Source organism: Coturnix japonica, chromosome 15 (genome assembly GCF_001577835.2).
Source record: "Coturnix japonica isolate 7356 chromosome 15, Coturnix japonica 2.1, whole genome shotgun sequence".
Lineage (NCBI taxonomy): Eukaryota > Metazoa > Chordata > Aves > Galliformes > Phasianidae > Coturnix > Coturnix japonica.
Window position 1 is genome coordinate 10094062 of NC_029530.1, and position 19522 is coordinate 10113583.

The 19522-nt window shown below is 52.5% G+C and overlaps 1 protein-coding gene across 6 annotated transcripts in view; it reads left to right on the forward strand.

Annotated features, from left to right (window-relative positions):
* The window catches only part of NOS1 (nitric oxide synthase 1), a 56716-nt gene that overhangs the window by 23560 nt on the left and 13634 nt on the right, over nt 1–19522 (forward strand). For all 6 annotated transcript variants that reach the window (XM_032447850.1, XM_015878395.2, XM_032447852.1 and 3 more), the window contains exons 3-19: nt 4287–4419; nt 8168–8305; nt 8444–8589; nt 8868–9030; nt 9692–9783; nt 9972–10113; nt 10415–10554; nt 10916–11090; nt 11282–11383; nt 12280–12474; nt 13300–13385; nt 15256–15400; nt 15485–15589; nt 15969–16027; nt 17859–17975; nt 18084–18258; nt 18885–19023. In XM_032447850.1, the coding sequence (XP_032303741.1) occupies nt 4287–4419; nt 8168–8305; nt 8444–8589; nt 8868–9030; nt 9692–9783; nt 9972–10113; nt 10415–10554; nt 10916–11090; nt 11282–11383; nt 12280–12474; nt 13300–13385; nt 15256–15400; nt 15485–15589; nt 15969–16027; nt 17859–17975; nt 18084–18258; nt 18885–19023 (2252 nt within the window). The remainder of the gene's footprint in view (nt 1–4286; nt 4420–8167; nt 8306–8443; nt 8590–8867; nt 9031–9691; nt 9784–9971; nt 10114–10414; nt 10555–10915; nt 11091–11281; nt 11384–12279; nt 12475–13299; nt 13386–15255; nt 15401–15484; nt 15590–15968; nt 16028–17858; nt 17976–18083; nt 18259–18884; nt 19024–19522) is intronic.

Consider the following 19522-nt stretch of genomic DNA (forward strand, 5'->3'; position numbering starts at 1 on the left):
GATTCACTCCCTGCCAGCGAACCTAAGGTCTGTTTTCCCTCTGAGCTCTGGAGAGATTGTCACGTCCCATCTTTCCTCCCTCTCCACCCTGCCGAGTTGCTGTGATTTATTTTGCTGCTCAGGTCAGCTCCCTAACACAAGCGGCATGTTGGAAATGGCAGTGAGGGGGCTTGGGAGGGAGCAGAGTGCTGGGAGCAGGGATTCTGTTTACAAAGAGTTTCAGGGTTTCAGGCTCCATCCTGCGTTGGAATAAACCCCATAATTTTGCAGTTCTCTACAAGAAAATTCTCTTCCTCCCACCTCCCTCGCTGCCACCAAAATCTCTTTGTGTTGCTCAAAACATTTCATTTGCATTTCTGATGTCTTCATTATTCCACACTTGGACACAAAACTTTAAAACCTCTGAAATGAAAGGTTCCCTGGAACTATCGTGTGATTGCATTCTGTGACACAGTGAAGCTCAAAGCCTTGGCAGTGAGCAGCCCTCCCCTTCCTCTCCTTGCTCCTGTGTAAGCCCTTCCTCCTCACCACGCTGACTGCACTGGGCTCACCCAGGGGGCTCTTGGTACCTTGCATGTGGTTGCAGATACGGCACTGAGGCTGAGCTCCTCTGGGTACTCTTTGAGCATGGCTGGAAGGGGATAAGGACAGCTGTGGGTCATGCCTGACATTGGCTTGAATGATGTTGGGATCAAATAGGGCATTGCAATCTCTTCCCAGGTCTTTATCTTCCAGCACCCATTCAACCCCAGTTAGCATTCTCCTGTGGCGTAGCACAGCCTCTCTCTGAAGCTCTGCCCCATCCATCCCAGTTCCTGCACTGGGCACAGCCCAGACTTGCTTGACCCTGAGAACTGCACTTGTAACAAGGGGGGCTGTGGTCCTTTCCCTTGTGTGTGGGTGACCGTCCCACACGGGTCCCAAACTCTTGGCACCTCGGCTTGGATGGAGCCGTGTCTCAATAGCATCCCAACCTGCCATCTCCGTCCCCATCACCTCTCTCAAATTGGCCCCTGGGGATGGCAGCAGCCGGTTGTGCCTCTCATCTCTGCCTGGGAAATCAGAGCGCTTGCTGCCAAGCAAATTCAAAGGAGCCGAGTGACAAACTTTTTTTTCTTTTTTCTTTTTTTTTTTTTTTTTTGCTCATATATTTATATTTTTTTCCCTTCCTTTTTGGAAAAGCTTTGGAGATGTTTCTCAAAGGGCTGTTCTCAGCAACTTCCTTTCTGCTTCATCACTCCGAGCACTGCAACATCATCAAATTAGTCAAAAGAAAACAGTGGTGCCTCTCATTTTCCCAAACAGCCAGATGCTTCTTCCGAGGTGAGACAGCAATCTGCACGGCTGGGGGAGGAAAGGATTCCTCTGCCTTTTTTTAAGCAGTCATTTTACTTTCAGAACCACAGAAGAACACGAGGTCCCTCCCCAGAATCTTGCTCTGATCCAAGCATGCAGGTCTTTGAGTGCATTGGAAGTGCTGCCCGGAGGCTGGCACGGGTCTCCAGACCAGAAGCATCCTGCGTGGGCAGCTCACCCTGGGGATGGGGCCAAGGGAGGAAAACAACGGGTCCGAGAGACCCGGCTGCTCCCTGCACACAGGGCAGCTTCAAGGAGCGGGCAGGAAATAACTGTAAAATGAAGCTATTGATTTTTGTTTTATTTTTTTCCCCCCATCTGGGTTAGGACTGGTGCAAGGCTTTGAATGGGCTTTTCTCTCCTTGCTTCTCTCTCTGAAAGAGCCGGATACTTGTGGGCAAACCAACAAGGTCTGCTCTTGCTCAGCCGGGGCACAGCTGCTGTGCTGTGGGGGCAGCCCCCTCCCAGAGCCAGCACCAGCTTCAGCTGATGGTTTAACTGCAACTCCTTCAATAGGTCCCACCTTTCTGTGAGTGAAAGCTGAAACAGCAGCGTGCAACCTGGTGCTGCCCCAGGTGCAAATGTGCAACAGGGCATGGATCTCTGAGCATCCAACCCCAACGCCTGCGTGGATCTTGCTGTAAGATGGTGCCTCTTGTATTTTTTCTCCATCAAATCCACCCTGCTTCTGTCTACTCCCCCTTCCCAGGAGCAGTGATGTAGTGGCACAGCTGTCCCGGGAGGTTGGTGGGGTCACCATCCCTGGAGGTGTTCAGTGTGGAGATGTAGCCCTGAGGGGCACAGTGGGGTTGAGCTTGGGAATCATAGACACCCTGTCCAATCTTAATGATTCCGTGATTCTAATGCACACAGTTGTCAACTATGTCGATGACTTAATTTGAGCATCTGGCTGTTCTCCATGCCTTTGGCACAGGTACCAGCCCATGCCTGGATGAGGATGTGGAGGCTTATCAGCTACAAAGGGTGGTTTGTGCATGCCCATCATTCATTATGCTGACAGGCTCTGTATCCATCAGCCTTCATGCTCTTTGGTGTCTCGGGGCTCAGGGCAAGGGGGCAGGAGCGTGCAGCTGTGGAAACAGGTATTCATAAAAATCATATAATCATAGAGCTGTTTGAGTTGGAAGGGATCTTTGAATGCCATCTACTTCACCCCCCCTGCAATGATCAGGTGCTCACAGCCCCATCCAGCCTGACCTTGGGTATCTGCAGGGATGAAGCATCCCTGTATTCACCAGGAGGTTTAACAGCTGGGCTTGTCTTGCAGGGGGGAGCCAGGTTATATGGGATTCCATGGTGCTGTCCTTCTGCTAGGGATCCCCTAGATAGAGGGGATGTGTCCAGTGATCCTGATGGGCTGGTAAATCCCAATGTGTGTGGTTTGTGCTGGTTCCTAACAGCATCAGGAAAGGCCAATGACCTGCTCTATGTTGGCATCCAGTCTGGGAAAGTGATGATGTTGGTCCTGATGCAAAGCCTACAGCTTTTCTTCCCTTCTCACCACTGTTTTTTTTTTGGTGTTGGGGGGCACAAAATTGGGTACAGACTGCCTCAATGACACTTGTACCCTTCTCATGCACAGCACTGGCCACGCTCACCCTAAAGCAGCCAATGTCTGGAAGATGTCCAGGAGCCTAGTGTGATATCTTGGCAGCTGAATGTTATGCTGTAAATGCAGGAAAAAATGCTGAAAAGTTAGAGCGCAGGGAGAAAGGCTCTAAGTGAAGTGTTTTGCTTAAGCTTCACCCAAGCTGAGGGCGAGGGAGGTCATGAGACTGGATTTGTTTGCGTGAATGTGTCTCCTCGAGATGGTGTTGAGAGCACCGTGCTGGTGTGAATCATGTCCTGAGCACCACGTCCTGCTTCGGTCGGTGCCAGAGCCTGCTGTCGTTAATGGGAAGGCTCGTTATTGATTCTTGAGACATCTGGAAGCTTTTTAAGGACTGACAGTGGGAGCAGCACAATTACCAGTGCTAACAGTGAGCTGGGCTGTTGAGGAAGGGCAAAGCAGCACCACACTGCACTGGACCCATCCGTGGCCACGTGCACCAATGGAGCTGAGAAGCTCCTTCCCAAGTGTGGCATCGCTGGGGCTGTTGGTGCCTTCACGGATGCTGCAGCCCACGCACTCTGGGTCTCACATCTCCCAGACTCTGTTTTTCTCCTTTGTGTGGGTTCGTATAGTGGTGGTTTTCCATCCGCTGTTTGGATGGCATTTAGCAGCCTCACGAACACCCCGCAGACGCTCCCCATTCAAAGCACGCATACAGACATGGTGCAGCGAGAGCTCCACCAGTCGCATTGTGCAGACAGGGGCAGCAGCACCGGGGACATTCCCGTCCCCAGACTTACAGATGTACGCCGTGTAGGCGAGCTGCCTGTTTGTTTGCACAGATCCACCCAGGTACAGCCGCTCGCGCCCGCCAGCATTTGCAGCATCCGTAAAGGTCAGGAAGAGGAGAGAGCGCTGCCTCTCCCTCCTGGGAGCACCGGCTTTTCCTTGGATTTTTTCCTTTCCTCCACTCATCAACACCAACCGCTGTCTGCAGACACATCTGATTTTGCTGCAAGGTTTTGTAGCTAGAAATGTGCACGACTCTCCTTCCCCCAGCATTCTGCTCGCTCTCTTACTTTCTTTCGGGAAATCTTTCACATCACCCCACTGGGGCTGGTGTGGGCACACTGCAGGGTGCCAGGCAGGGTGCAGGTCTCCTGCAGTTGTGCTTTGGTTGCCCTCGCAGCAGTGGTTCATCTTCTTGGCCGAGGCAGAGCATTCCTTCCCCTCCCTCAGCACAAACTGTGAGTTTTTGCTCCTGTACGAAGTTGCTCCGTCAGAACCCAGAGCAATCACAGCCCCAATACTGCTGCTCATCCCCAGCCTGCTCACCCCACTGGTTTTAACCCTCCAGTTTCAGGGAAGGGGAGAACAAGCTGCAGAAAACCTTCCCAGCTCAGATGGAGAATGATCGTGTCTTTGGTGACCTGTGGGAGAAGAACAACGCGCCCGTGGTCCTCAACAACCCGTACTCTGAAGCACAGCAGGTAAGCATCCACCAAGCATCCACCCTTTGTGCTGCTTTGGGTGGGGATGGGTGGTGGAGCAGGGACCCTTCTAGTGGGCTCTCACCCCATGGATGGCCTTCAGGGATTGTTTGGGTTGTCCTGAGGATCCTTGGTCCTGACAGACCCATGTGGTCCAGCAGCCAAATTCCCCATAGGTTGGGTGGGGGAAGGCTGCCCCTCATCCACCGAGCCAAGGTGCAGTGAGAGCACGGCTGGGTCACATCTCCTAAACCTCCTTGTGGGACCACTGTCCCTTTTGGTGGCAAAAAGCTGAGCCTCATTGTTAAGGTCATTCTGATTTATATGACAGCAATTCAACACAGCACTTCAGATAACGTGTTGTACCGCACCTTTTCATCTCCTGATGCTGCACAGACATAAATTCTCAGGCTCCCTTGCCAGAAATGGATTAACTCCCACTTGTAGCAAAGCCAGAGAGAGGCAGAATTACCCCAGGGACAACGCAATGTGCGTGAGCATGGCACAGTTTGCGTGGTCAAGTGCGTGTCCCACTGGGATTAACCAGACATGGGTCAGGACATGGGGACCGATCCAGGGATTGTGTGTTCTTGCCCACCCTCTCCCTGTCAGCATGACTCTGTGTTCTCCAAAGGAGGGGAACAAAGTGATTTCATGGTCACATGAAGATTTCTGAGAAAACCAGCATTCCCTCAGCTCAGGAATGCCCTCAGCAGATCCCTCAGTCTGGTGCATCTTCCCAGCTCCAGTGAGCTGCCACGCAACGCTTGTAGGATTATTCCATAGAACCAGAGAACATCCTGAGCTGGAAGGGACCCACAAGGATTACTGAATTCAGCTCCTGTCCCCCCATGCGATAACCCAAACCCAACCCTATGGCTGAGACTGGTGTCCCAATGCTCTGTGTGCTCTGGCAGCTCGGTGCTGTGCCCACTGCCTTGTGCAGCTGTGCCATGCCCCCCACCCCCTGGTGTGGAATCTCTCCCAAACACTCAACCCACTCCCCACTGCCACCCTATGTGTCCCATGGGCGGATGGATGTCCCTGTCCCCCATGCTCAGTGTGCAGGTCTCTATGCCAGTTCCCAGGGACAGGTCACTGCTGTGCTCCCTTTCTGGAAACCACCACCACTCTGCCTCCTTCACTAAGCTCCATGCGTGGATGTGTCTGTTACTATAAGCACTTTATAACCTTCTGTGTTCAGAGCTTAATTCCTCTCTATGTTCAGGCTGCCAAAATCCCCAGACTTAAGCTGCTGTTAAACTCTTTATTTTCCTTCCCGCTCAACATACAGTGTTCTCTTTTGATCCCTCTCATCCTATTGCTGTCCTGGAGGCAGGGCTGCTTCTCACTGCCAGGAGAAAGGGTGGTGGGAGTGTTGCTGAACTTCTCACATCAAGCCAAACCCCAGCTACTGATAAAAGCTTTAAGGCAGGATTCAGTGGAGATGCTTGACCAGGTGGGCAGTGCTCACTGGTGCTTGTAATAAAGTGCTGAAAGGCAGTCGGGCATCCATCCTTCTCTAGGTCTCAACTTTGGTTTTTCTTGCAAAACCACAACCTGTGCTGTGCTTGTTTCCCAGGAGCCCTAAGCCCTTGGGAGCTGCACTGACCCCAGCAGGTGTGCTGTGCTGCAGCCATGCAGATCGATTTGTTGGAGCCCCAGGATGGCACAGGGAATGTGTGTGCAGGCTGCAAAGGGAGGGACCTGCATCAGCTCCGTGACTGTGAGGATGACTTACAGCTCCAGAACAATGAAAAATGCAATTTCAGCCAGAGGGGCTGGTGCAGGCTAGGAGGAAATGCCTCAGCCCCATTACTCCTAGGCAGCACCCAGTGTGTTTCTCCCATCCATAAGAACTGCAGACAACCCACGAGCTGCACTCCCCAGCCCATGCTCCCATGGAAGGTGCTGCAATAATGTATTCTGCAATGTGTGCCTTGCCGCCCATCCTGAGTCACCAATATCACAGCTGCCTAATTAAAACATCACGCACAGCCTCCCTGGCAGAAGCTGGGGTGATATTTGGCTCCAGCAATACTGTGCAGGAAAGGCATACGCACATGGAGTCCTTCCCCGATCCTTCTGGGTGCTGCTTGCTCTTCATTGCTTTGTACTGTGGTTGGAGATGTGGTACCCTCACCTGGGGCTTCAGCATGCCCTGGGACTGTGGCCCACTTTCAGCAAGGATGCAAGCCTTGCAGGTGTCTGCTGGGAAAAGACAACAACAAAAGGGAGTGGTTTTGAGAGAGATTTAAGGCAGAATAGAATAAATTAGAGTAGAGTAGAGTAGAGTAGAGTGGAATGGAATGGAATGGAATGGAATAGAAATAGAATAGAATAGAATAGAATAGAATAGAATAGAATAGAATAGAATAGAATAGAATAGAATAGAATAGAATAGAATAGAATAGAATATCTGTTAGGCAGCCATTATCCACCAGCTTGGACTGTGTGCTTTCTTGCTCCAAGGATGGGCTCAGTCTTGTTGTCATCCTTCCAGCCCCCACTGCTTTCCCCCTGGGTCTGCTCTCATCTGCAGAGCAGCTTGTTCTGAAATAAGAGATTCCTGCACTGTGTGCTGGCTGTTCTTATCCTAGTCCTTTGGGGACTGGGGCTGTAACACTGGATTTACTGCTGCTGCTCCATGAGCCATGATCGTGGCAAGAGCCCAGAGCTATGCTTCACTACAATGCCACCAACAAGGAGTGAAAATCTGAAGGCAGTGCCACCTCTACACTTAAAACAAGCAAACCTGTGTGGATGGATTAGAAAGAGCTGCAAAGTTCAATGAAGGTTACATCAAAACTCAGCCCATAGACCTGTTCTGCAGGGGGGCAAGCCTTCTCCAAGCAGGTTTTGGCTCTCCTGTGGCCTCAGGTTTCCCCTTGAAACCTCCAGAAGCAATCACTGAAGCACACTTGAATTTGAGACGTGATTCCAAAAAGAAATGTCTCTGTTTCCCAGGACCACTGTAGGTCTCCCTGCCATGTGTGCCCCAGAAGACATGGACTGCTCTTTAAGTTTTCAAGTTCCTGTGGGAGCAGAGCTCACATCACAAGTACTGCACGTGAGATCTGAAAGCATGCACAAACACAAGTGCTTGCAAGCAGAAGGTGCAGCCAAACCTCATTCAAGCCCCTTCCACCATTGGCATGCAATTCAGGATGTGCTGTGTGAGCACGCCCTGACGCAGAGCACTGAGGTGGGCTGGAGATCCAGAGCTGACATTGAAGTAATCCGACCATGCATAATTCAGCAGCCCTCCTACTTGCATAATGTATCCATCTTTATTCCTGCGTTCTTCCTGCGTTGATATCAAAGCAGATATGTCTCTGGCTTGCTCAGAGGCTGTTAGCTCTGTCTCAGAGGGTGCATATCAGTGAGGCTGAGCTTGGCACGTGCACAACCTGAGCAGGTGATGCTCCTTAAAAAGACACATCTCACACACTTCAGAGAGGTACGTCCTCCACTGGGAAACTTGAACATAGTGTTCATCTCAGTCACTTCTGCTTTTTAACTCTTCTCCTACAGGTCTGGCTGTCTGGTGAGCAGAGATGAATTCTCAATGGCATTGAGAGTTAGTGGCTCCATTGCAGATTCTCAAATGCTGCCAAATATTTGGATCATGCACCTTTTCTCATCGTACCATCGCTGAGATTTAAGCACTCATGTCCTCGCTGTTGTGCCTTTCCCTGTACCCCATCTATGAACATTAACCTTGTGCTTGGTCTTCTCCTTTACCCAGCCAGCACCATCAGGGCGGCAGTCCCCGACGAAGAGCACTGCGAATGGCAGTCCCTCCAAATGCCCGCGGTTCGTCAAGATCAAGAACTGGGAGACGGGCTCCGTGCTCCATGACACTCTGCATCTCAAGACAGCAATGGTGAGTAGGGTTGGTGGCACTGCCCCAAAGGTGTCTGAACACAACTGAGCAGATCACAGTGCTCTGAAGATGTTTTCTTTTTTTGCTTGGGAATACAGAGCTGGATGTAACTGTGCTTGCCTCCTTTTGTCCTGCCAGACCACAGCGTGTACTGAGCAGATCTGCATGGGATCCGTCATGACCCCCAGCCAGCACGTCCGCAAGTCAGAAGACACCAGGCCAAAAGAGGAGGTGCTCCTCCTGGCGAAGGATTTCATTGACCAATACTACTCCTCCATTAAGAGGTAAGTGCTGGCCAGAGGAGGGGCTGCACATGCTGACCTTTCACATCTGAAAGTCAACACAAAGACCATGATGCAGCTGCTTCTTCATGGAGTTGCATTCATAAGGACTTACTGTGTGCTTCCACACTGAGGACTGACCTCTTCCATTTGCATCTGGCAGCCCGTTATCTGAAGGTGCACACATGTGCACACACATGCTCCTAAGGGGAGACCAGCAGGACTCTCTGTCCTCCAACCAGGCTGGTGAATGCCATCTCCTCCACCCCCTGCCCTCACAGGTCTGGCTCCAAAGCCCACATGGAGAGGCTGGAGGAGGTGACCAAGGAGATTGAAGCCACTGACACCTACCAGCTGCGGGACACAGAGCTGATCTATGGTGCAAAGCACGCCTGGAGGAATGCAGCCCGCTGTGTGGGCAGGATTCAGTGGTCCAAGCTGCAGGTGAGCACCACAGCAATACAGCCTGCAAAGGATATACTGGGGTTTTGGAGAGGCAACTGGAAGCTGGCACTCTGGAGAAGTGCACCTGTGGTGCAAGAGATGCTATGATAGGAGATATCTGGCTCCATTTAGACTAGCTGGAAGCTAGAGTAGGATCTGAATTAGTGATCTCCAGTGGAATCTGGTGGCAGGGAGCTGGTGGGGCCCCTTTGAAGCATAGACCAGATGTTGTTGAACAATTCTCAGCATTTCTGAACGTTGGGGAGCCATTTCTGTACAATGTTGGCCTCAAGCCTACTGCTGAGCCAATGTTCTGTTTACCTCACCCCCTCAGTGTCCCTCAGACCTCCCAATTTCAGCCTTGACTTATGATCTACAAGAATGAACAGAAACCAAAGCTGCAAGAAGGTGAGCTGGGTTGAGAGCACTGCACTGAGGAAGCTTTTGCCTGAGCAGGAGATGCTTCTCCAAAGCAGAAGCATCGGGATCAGATGTCCACCTGCCATAAAGGCAGGGAACACATAATTATGGAGCTGTGGCTACCTAACGTATCAAAGTGGTCTCCAGGGTCTTCCCTGTGCTATGTTCCTTCTGCCTGACTCTGCCCTAGGAGCTCAGCATGCATCCTGTAGCACCACCACTATTGCTTGCACTCTTTCAGGTGTTTGATGCTCGAGACTGCACCACAGCCCATGGGATGTTCAATTACATCTGCAATCACATCAAATACGCCACCAACAAAGGGAACCTCAGGTGAGCCAACACTGGGTCACCATAGTTTCTGCACTGGGATCTGTGTCAGCTGCTGTACAGCTGGACAGCTACAGCCAGCACCTGTTTGTGGGAGCACGAGTGTGACTGGTGTTGGGGAACTGGTGATGCAGCCCATGCTGTGCTGTGCCATTTCCATGGTGCTCACCAGCGCTGCCTCTCCCTCGCAGATCTGCCATCACCATCTTCCCACAGCGGACAGACAGCAAGCATGACTTCCGCATCTGGAATGCGCAGCTCATCCGCTACGCCGGCTACAAGCAGCCTGATGGCACCATCCTGGGGGACCCTGCCAACGTGGAGCTGACAGAGGTACCAGTGCCAGGGTCCTCACTGTGGGGCACCACGAGGCTGCTGGGGACACACAGTGCCTCTGGCCATCCCAGGAATGTTCTGGGTCTGCAGTGTGCATCAAAGCCCCTGCAGTGCTGGCTTTGTCCACCCCTAGGAATAAAAATGTTCCCATGCGTGGGTTGGTTGTGATAGGCAAACCCATGGCATAGCTCACTTGGATGGAGATCAATGCTCAACCCTAAAGGTTGAGTTCCTGCTCACAGCACCCAAAAGGCAGATGGCCTGCAGGGACTCCTGACCCTCTCTGTTTTTGTCATAGATCTGCATTCAGCAAGGGTGGAAGGCGCCGTATGGCCGTTTCGATATTCTGCCTCTGCTCCTCCAAGCCAACGGCAATGACCCAGAGCTCTTTGAAATCCCCCCAGAGCTAGTGCTGGAAGTGCCCATCCGGCACCCCAAGTAAGTTAGAAGGGCTCAGCTTTTCTGGTTTCACCACAAACTATCTCCTGTGCTTGGCTTGCATCCTTGCTGGCTTGGGTACTTGACTACGCCTGCTTCCAGATCTTCCTTCCTCTCGGAGGCAGGTGACCTGGAGGCAGAAAGCAACTTGTGTTCTTGTCTCAGATCTGGTTCTCTTTGCTTGAAGTCTCTCAGAACTTACTTCACTCTGTAACAGTCCTAATGTCTTCCATAAGGTAGACACCTTCTCCAGGAGATGTTCTGCTCATGCAACCTTTAGCCTAGTGTTTGCTACCAAAGCTACCTCCTCGATTCCCCTGCCAAATGTTGCCGGTTACCTGACCCTGTTGCATCCTGGCAGGTTCGAGTGGTTTAAGGACCTGGGCCTGAAGTGGTATGCTCTGCCTGCTGTTGCCAACATGCTCCTTGAGGTGGGAGGCCTGGAGTTCTCTGCCTGCCCCTTCAACGGCTGGTACATGGGCACGGAGATTGGGGTCCGGGATTACTGCGACAACTCCCGCTACAACATCCTGGAGGTAATCCCCTCTTCAAACAGGCCAGATGCTCCTGATGTGAGGTCACTGGGGCACGGGGACAGTGGTGCTATGGGTAGGGGAGTGCAGGACAGCTGATCATACCTTCCAGATAGCAGTTGGGTTCTCCTTCTCTGGGTCCTTGTCCCCAAGCAGAGATCCTCACTTCTCTGTTCGACCATGCTTTGTTGCAGCAAGTGGCCAAGAAAATGAACCTGGACATGAGGAAAACCTCATCGCTGTGGAAGGATCAGGCCCTGGTGGAGATCAACATTGCTGTGCTGTACAGCTTCCAGGTACGGGCACAGCAGTGTTTGAGAGGCCTGAGCTGGCCTGCAGGGATAACGTGGGACATGTGTGGAGAGTCCTGCACAAGGACAGCAGCAACTGATGAAACTCAGCTGAAACTATGCTGTGCCTTCCTCATTTTGAGCTGTTCCAGGAGCCTGCAGTGAAATTTAATAATCTCACTGCCCTGGATGTTGGAAAGAGCACTATCAGCACCTGAGCTTTGCTTATGCAGAGGGAGGGCCCCGAAGGGCAAGATTCACCCCTTCTGTCCTGTTGGTGAGGCAAAATTAGGCCCAGATTCCCCCACATTTGCACTTAAGCTGCAAAACTGGTCCTTGGCCACCCAGCTGCAGAGGGTGGGAGCCCTTCCTGGAGCTGGGTGAGAGCTGTGCCATCAGTTCTGAGAGCCCTGGGAGCTCTCTGGGGGGCTGTGCAGGGTGATGCTCCAGCCTGTTTTTCTCACATTGTTTCTTGCTCAGTCTATGTCAAATAAGAGGAGGAGCACCCATCCCCTAGCATGGCTGCTCATAAGGGACAAGGGCAGGATTGCCTGGTGTCTGTTCTCATTGGGAAGAGCAGGGTTAGCAGTCCCCCTTTTCACCCCCCACTGTCCTGCAGGACCATAGCAGTGAGCCTTTCTGGATGGTTCCTGGATTCACCTTAGAAGAAAATGTTCACTTCAGAAGCCAAAATGAACACCCTTCAGCTTTGAACTTCTGCTCAGTCACTGCTAGCATTGGTCATTGGTAGCATTTCCATCCATTGCATGGAACACCTGGTGCACATCCCAAGCTCTGTTCCCTGTCCTGAGTCGCTTTGCTGAGAATGGTTCCATTGGGCTCCCATCCTTTGAGTAGCATTAACCTGTGGTTGTCTGCTCTGCTTTCTACTCCCCCACCAGAGTGACAAAGTGACCATCGTGGACCACCACTCAGCCACCGAGTCCTTCATGAAGCACATGGAGAATGAGTACCGCTGCCGTGGGGGCTGTCCAGCTGACTGGGTGTGGATTGTGCCACCCATGTCTGGCAGCATCACCCCGGTTTTCCACCAGGAGATGCTCAACTACCGCCTCACACCCTCCTTTGAGTACCAGGTACCTTCTGTGTGCCCAAAGCAATAACCAGGAGCAGGGTGGGAGCCGGGACATGGAAACTGGGGGATGGAGGAAGGAGAGGGATCCCACCTGGTCTCCTCACCAAGTTGTCCGCGCAGGCAGCAAAGCCCATGAATGAGTTGAAATGACCTCCTGTTTCTTGAGGTCTCAGCAGGCCGAGCAGTAGCTCACAGTGCTGCTGCAGGAGTATTTAACACTTCAGACCATGGGAAGAAAAGGCCCTAAGCAAATGCTCCCTCATTAGGCAACCGTCTCTGCTTTGCTGGCTTTCACACAATGTGACCTTTAGTCAAGAGCCCTCAAGGAACAATCAGAAAACAGGAGCAGGCTGTTCATTTCTGTAAGCAATCCACCAGGAACTCCAATGATTCCTGGCCCTGATTACAGACAGCCGCCTGCGAGGGCACTGAATTAGCTTCTCTGCTCTTGTTACTTGCTTCAGCTGCCTCCCCTTCCCAGAGGGCCTCTTAGAAAAAGAAACCTGTGGGCTGGGAAGGGGAAGGATGTGTTCACATCGCTTCTCCCCTGCTGGCCCTGCCTGCTCTGTCCTTGTGGCTTGTTACTGCTCATCCCAGAGGTGGGAGGGCATTTGGCCAGAACCTGTCAGGAGCCACCAAGGTTTTATTAAACTATAATTTTCTATGCCCTGGGGTCTCTGAGGAGCTGTACAAGTGATAAAGCTGGTTAAGAGGCCAGCTGGTCCTCCTGTTCCCAACCAGAGGAACTCAGTACTTAACATAGTGGGTGCAGTAGCTCTCCAAGCTCTGAGCGCTGCCCATCAGCTGCTGCTCTTCTCCCTCCTAGCCTGACCCCTGGAACACCCACATCTGGAAGGGAGTCAATGGGACACCCACCAAGAAGAGGGCCATTGGCTTTAAGAAGTTGGCAAAGTAAGTACAGTGGGCAGCGAGGGCTTGGGGACGGTCCTGCTTTAGGGCAGCAAGCTGAGGGGCTGCCAGTTCAGGTCCAGGCTGCTGAAGGGGGAAATGTTTGGAGAAGCAGGAGCCCTTTGAGAATCCCTGTAGACCTTCAGAAGTTGTGGCCAAGGGAATACTGGGTGTTCCATGCAGACCCTTCTCAAGCTGGTTTGCCCTCTGGTACTCTCCAATGCTCAGGAATGGCTTTAGCATATCCTGGGGGTTTATTACCTGCTCCTCCTTCCTCAGCTTTTCTGGGCCATGCAGACACAGGCAAGATGCAGTTTGTATTCATATTTCTCCCCCTAACTCCTTAGCTACTCAAGGAGCACTTGTCTCCTGTACAAGTCCAAAACTTTGAGTGTCCCCATTGCAAAGAGCAGTACAATAGGACTTCCTATTCCTGAGGAACCTTCCTTCAGGCAGCAACGGCTCAGGGCCAAGCTGAGATTTGCTCTCCATGGCTGGCTGACCCCAGCAATGGGTCACACAAGTCCCTATCCCCTGCCAAGGCGCACAGCAGGGGTGTTGTGATGAAGCATCATTTGGATGCCTTGGCTGATCCTGGTCCAAATGCTTCCTCAGGGGCCAGCAATGCTGGGGCTGCCCCGGTGCCCGTGGCCAGGCTGCCAGGTGGCTTCATGTTGTCATCCCCACGCCTCACTTTGCTGTGCCTCCGCTGTCGGATTGTTCCCACTCTTCAGCTGTCGCCTCCCGGGAGCAGTTCTCCATGGCGCATCCATAACTGTGATCAGTGTCTGATGAATGCACTCCTGGGGCTGACACTGGTGCTTGGGCCTGGGCTGCAGCCCGGATCTGCCGGGAGAGCAGGAGATTAATTGAGCCATTGAGTCAGGAGGAGCAAAGCTTTTATTTGTGTGTGTATCACTGATAAATGATTTTATAAAAATGTGAGCGTGGCAGGTAATTTAAAACAAAATAATCTCCATTGTTCCCAGTGCAGAGAGGGAGAAAGAATTATCTTTGCAGTTCACATTAATACTGCCTGGATCGGAGCTAAGTGGTGGAACAAACGGCAGCTCCAGCCCTGCCACCCAAACGCAATGATTACTAGTGGCCCTACAATAACACACAGAGCTCAGTGCCCTTCTCTGCAGCCCCACACTTCCCCATGGCATCCTCCCTTGTCCCTGTAATGCAGAAGCATGGAGCCAGTGCTCCTAGTGCTGCATCAGCCCATCAGGGCTGGCAGTGCCGTGACCTCTGCTCCGCTGTCAGAGCTGAGCCCACAGGGAAAACCAGAGCAAATGTACCCAGTCACGATGCAGCCACAGGAGGCGGCCGGCGAGACACGGCTCTGCCAACACAGGGACAAATGTGTGGCCTCAGAGGGCTGCTCCGCTGAGGTCATGGCATAGCTGGAACACAAAGCAAAGGGACTGCAGACAGCTCTGACCTCCATGGCTCGGGGCTGTGTGGAGCTCTGGTGCTTCTGCTGGGCGAGGGCACATCCCCCAGCCATGTGGCATTTAGAGACATGGGGAGATGCTTCTCTAAAGCTTGGGCACTTCTTGCTCTCCAGCTATTCCCTTTGAGGTTATCTGTTCACAGCTGCTCCCGATTCTTCCACTTCTCCATACCTCACAAAAAGTCCCTCCATCCACTAGCACTGCCCATCCCAATGCTCCAGATCATTTATCAAAGCCCCCCAAGATAAAGGCTCTTCCATAGCTCCCACTTGGCACAGAACAACAACAAAATGTTGCTGTGGTTCTGAAGGCAGGCTGCTCATTATTAAGAAATAACATGGTGTGAACAGCCTGGGCTGGAGGTGCCGACAAGGCAGCATGCTCCCTCACCCAGATTTACTCTTGCTTCTCAGAGCTGTAAAGTTCTCAGCCAAGCTGATGGGACAGGCCATGGCCAAGAGGGTCAAAGCAACCATCCTGTATGCCACGGAGACGGGGAAGTCACAGGTCTACGCAAAAACACTGTGTGAAATCTTCAAGCACGCGTTTGATGCCAAGGTGGGTGCCAGCCCCCAGCCCGGCGGGTTGGTGGTGCAATCACAGTGGCTGTGGAGTTCCTGCTGATGGCTCTGTTACTCCCAGGTGATGTCCATGGACGAATATGACATTGTGCACCTAGAGCATGAAACCATGGTCCTGGTGGTCACAAGCACCTTTGGCAATGGAGACCCACCTGAAAATGGAGAGGTAGGATACTGCAAGTCTGTAAATGCAGGGCATGGGCAGGATCACATCCTGTGAGCTCATTCTGACCTTAGATGGCCCCAAAAAGCTCTGGGTGCTGTGCAGTAGCAATGCTGTGCCTGCGTCCTCTCCAAATGGAAATATCTGTGCATTCTCCAGTGAGATGTAGCCAGTCTTGTTAAATTTACCCCATACAATTCATGCCACTGTAACTGCTGCCAGCCCATTTGCCTGGGTGCCACAACCTTGTACATCCCATACAACAGCAGTACAGCTGCTGGGAATGGCAGGCAAAGAGTGAAGATGCAGCCCAGGTTGCTGCTTCGTGTCCTGCACAGGCACTGGAAAATTTGATGGTCTTTTTCCTTTATCTTCTCTGTAGAAATTTGGCTGTGCGCTCATGGAGATGAAGAATCCTAACTCCAACCTGGAGGAGAGGAAGTAAGAGCATCCCAAACCCCTCTCTTTACCACTCCATTTGCCTCCTACTAGAACAGAGTGGGAAATCGGTCCAGGGCATGGGATTTGCCTGGAGAAATGGGAAGGAGCAGGGGAAGGTAGCAGGGAGGACAGAGTACAGGGTTAGCATTCCTGTAAGCTCCAGCTTGTGGTTGATGTCTAGGAATTCTCTTTTTGGGGCTGGGCTGGTGCAGCATGGGGCTGGGTGAAGGCAGCAAGCCAAGCAGCTTCCAGGAGGATGAAAGCTTCTGAGACCAGTGATGGTTGTCCCAGTCAGCTCTAAATGTAATTTAAGGGACTGTCAGGAGGTTTGGAGAGCCAGAACAGCCTGTGGCTGGGTTACCTGACAGCAGAAGTGGTCAGAGCGCTGCAAACAGTGACCCATGGGAGCAGATTAAACAGTGAGAGCTATTTCATCCGGAGAAGAGGAGAGAGAAATGTAGCGTGGCAGCAGATTTCACATATGGGAAAGGTGACTGTGGAGGAATAAATTACTCCTGATGCCCCCCAGAACGGGCTGAGAGGTCATGGCTCCAGATGGTAACAGGAGATGCTGACGTTAAGCATGAAAAAAAGCTTTTGCAATGAGGAAAGGCAGAAAAGGAAAGCGACCGGGGCAGCAGCAGCCTGGTGTCTGTAGGAAGGAGTGGGGGCAGCAGATCCTCGGGATCCCAGCTCCATGCAGGGGGTGCTAAGAGCTCCCAGCAGATATCAGGGACCTCTGAGCCATGCCCAGAGCAGCACCCAGCTGGGGAAACAGGGCTTCATGCCCATCCAAACCATCATATAACCCCAGATAGGGACAAGACCCAGGGGCAGGGCAGACAAGTGGCTCCATCCATCTGGAGCAAAGCAGGTGAGTGCGAGGAGACACAAGGAGCAGTGCAGAAGAGGTCTGGGCAGAACGCAGGGGGTGGCAGAGCACAGCTGGAGCAATGCTTTGCGACCCAGAGCTATTTTCCTTGGGGTTGTCTCCTCCGCGTGGCGTGCCGGGCGCCGGAGGTCTGCTGTGACTCATCCCCGCACTACTGTTTCGTTGTTCAGGCAGTATATTTAGAAACCCTTGTGTAGAGCAATTTCTGAAGATGGTTCGATTCAGAAATACTTCTGCTGTTGTCAGATTTTCTTCTGCGCTCCCCTCCCCCCTCCTCGTCCCCTCCTCTCTCACTCCCCCTTTTTTCACTTCCTATGAATGGAAAAACCTTCAGAAGACTTGCTCAGGCATGTGCCTGACCTTGTGCACAGCCAGGGAAGGGCAGGTAAAGCCAAGCTCTGCGTGGCTGGTGGCAATGTGGCGGCCAGCACGCGGGTCAGCCCATGGGAGGTGACCAGAGAACCCCATGGAACATGGCATCATAGAATTGTGGAATCATTAAGGTTGGAAAAGACCTCTAAGACCACCAAGTCCAACCCCAACCCATCCCTACCATGCTCACAAACCATGTCCCTAAAAACGTGCAGGTGTAGCACTGAGGGATCTAGCTTAGGGGTCATGATGGGGATGGGTCAACTGCTGAACTTGGTGGTCTTAGACGTCTTTTCCAACCTCAGTGATCCCACAATTCTGTGATTCTTGAACACCTCCAAGGGTGGTGTCTCCACCACTTCCCTGGGCAAAGAGCAGCTCTAGCTGGGGTTATGCATTGTATGGGCTGCTCTGGCTCACCCCTAGCAGAGTGGGCATTCCTCTACTACTTGCTCATGAAATGTTGAACCCCAAGCTTCAGCCTGCTCTGCTTTTGTCCCCTCTTCACGTAGTGGGATTTGTCACACCTGTCACCACTGCAACGCTCTGTGCCATTGCTCTTTACAGGAGCTACAAGGTCCGTTTCAACAGTGTCTCCTCCTACTCAGATGCACGGAAGTCCTCAAGTGATGGCCCTGACTCCAGGGACAACTTTGAAAGTACAGGGCCCCTAGCTAATGTCAGGTAAACAGAATGGGGAGGGAAGTGGTGAGTCCTGCATGTCCCTGGGAGCAGGATGGGCAGATGCCACTGTCCCCTTGCTGCAGCCGCATCCCTGTCCTCTCTCTGCAGGTTCTCTGTGTTTGGGCTGGGTTCACGGGCATACCCCCACTTCTGTGCCTTTGCACGGGCAGTGGACACCTTGCTGGAGGAGCTGGGTGGGGAGCGGATCCTGCGCATGGGAGAGGGGGATGAGCTCTGTGGCCAGGAGGAGTCCTTCCGCACCTGGGCTAAGAAGGTCTTCAAGGTAACCTGTCTCCCTGGTGCTCCAGCAGGGTAAAGGGCACAGGGCCAGCACTTGTACAGCTGATGGTTAGAGCTGGATTGAAGCCTTCTCTCCTTCCCTACTCTGGGAAGCCCAAGAGGGACACTAGCCATCAATAATGAGGTTTTCCAAACTTAGATGTTTCATGGGGAGGGCACCCCAACTCATGCCAGGCTCTTTAGTAGTGTGTTGTAACAGGACAAGGGGAAATGGTTCTAAACTAAAAAAGGGGAGATTTAGACTGGTTATAAGGATTTTTTTTTTTCCAGTAAGGGTGGTAAGGCACTGGCACAGCTTGCCCAGAGAGGTGGTGAATACCCCATCCATGCAGACACCCAAGGTCAGGCTGGACAGGGCTCTGAACATCCTGATGGAGCTCTAGGTGTCCCTGTTCAATGCAGGGAAGTTGGACCAGATGGCCTTTAAGGGTCCCTTCTAACTCAAACAATTGTATGATTCTATGCTCTTGGCCAATGGTACAGCCCTACACCTCTAGGGCCTCCATCCCCATGTGTCATCTGTGGTCAGGGTGGGTCAAGGGGCTCATGGGGCTCAGTAGGGCTCTGCGGGAGGCAGGGGGGCTGCTGAGAGCCTGGTGCGTGCTGTAGGCAGCGTGCGATGTCTTCTGCGTGGGAGATGATGTCAACATCGAGAAGGCCAACAACTCCCTCATCAGCAATGACCGGAGCTGGAAGAGGAGCAAGTTCCGCCTCACCTACGTAGCCGAGGCCCCGGAGCTCACACAAGGTGCAAAGATGGGGTCACCCCAGGGGGTCTGGGGCAGGCAGAGGGGGAGATGTGCTGGGAGCAGTGGGGGCAAAGGACCAAATATTTTTGCTGTGTTACACTCCCATTGTTTCGGTCTTGCTTTCTCCCCAACCTGTTGTGGTTTAACCTGGCATAGCGATGAACAAAATAATTGCTCACCACCTGCTGACCAATGCCCAGCCAGTCCCTGAGCAGTGGCTGCTCCCCTGGCCAACTCCCCTCCATTACATAGTTTTTCACATGATGTCCTACGGTATGGAATATCCCCTTAGCTAGTTTGGGTCAGCTGTCCCAGTTCTGTACCCTCCCAGCTCCTTTGTCCCTCCAGCCCCTCGCTGTCAGAGCAGTGTGAGAAGCTGTAATGTCCTTGGCTCTGTGCAGCACTTTGCTGCAACAGCTACAACATCAGTGTGTTATCAATGTTGCTTACCCCTAAATCCAAAATATAGAGTCATACCAGACACTGGGAAGAAAATCA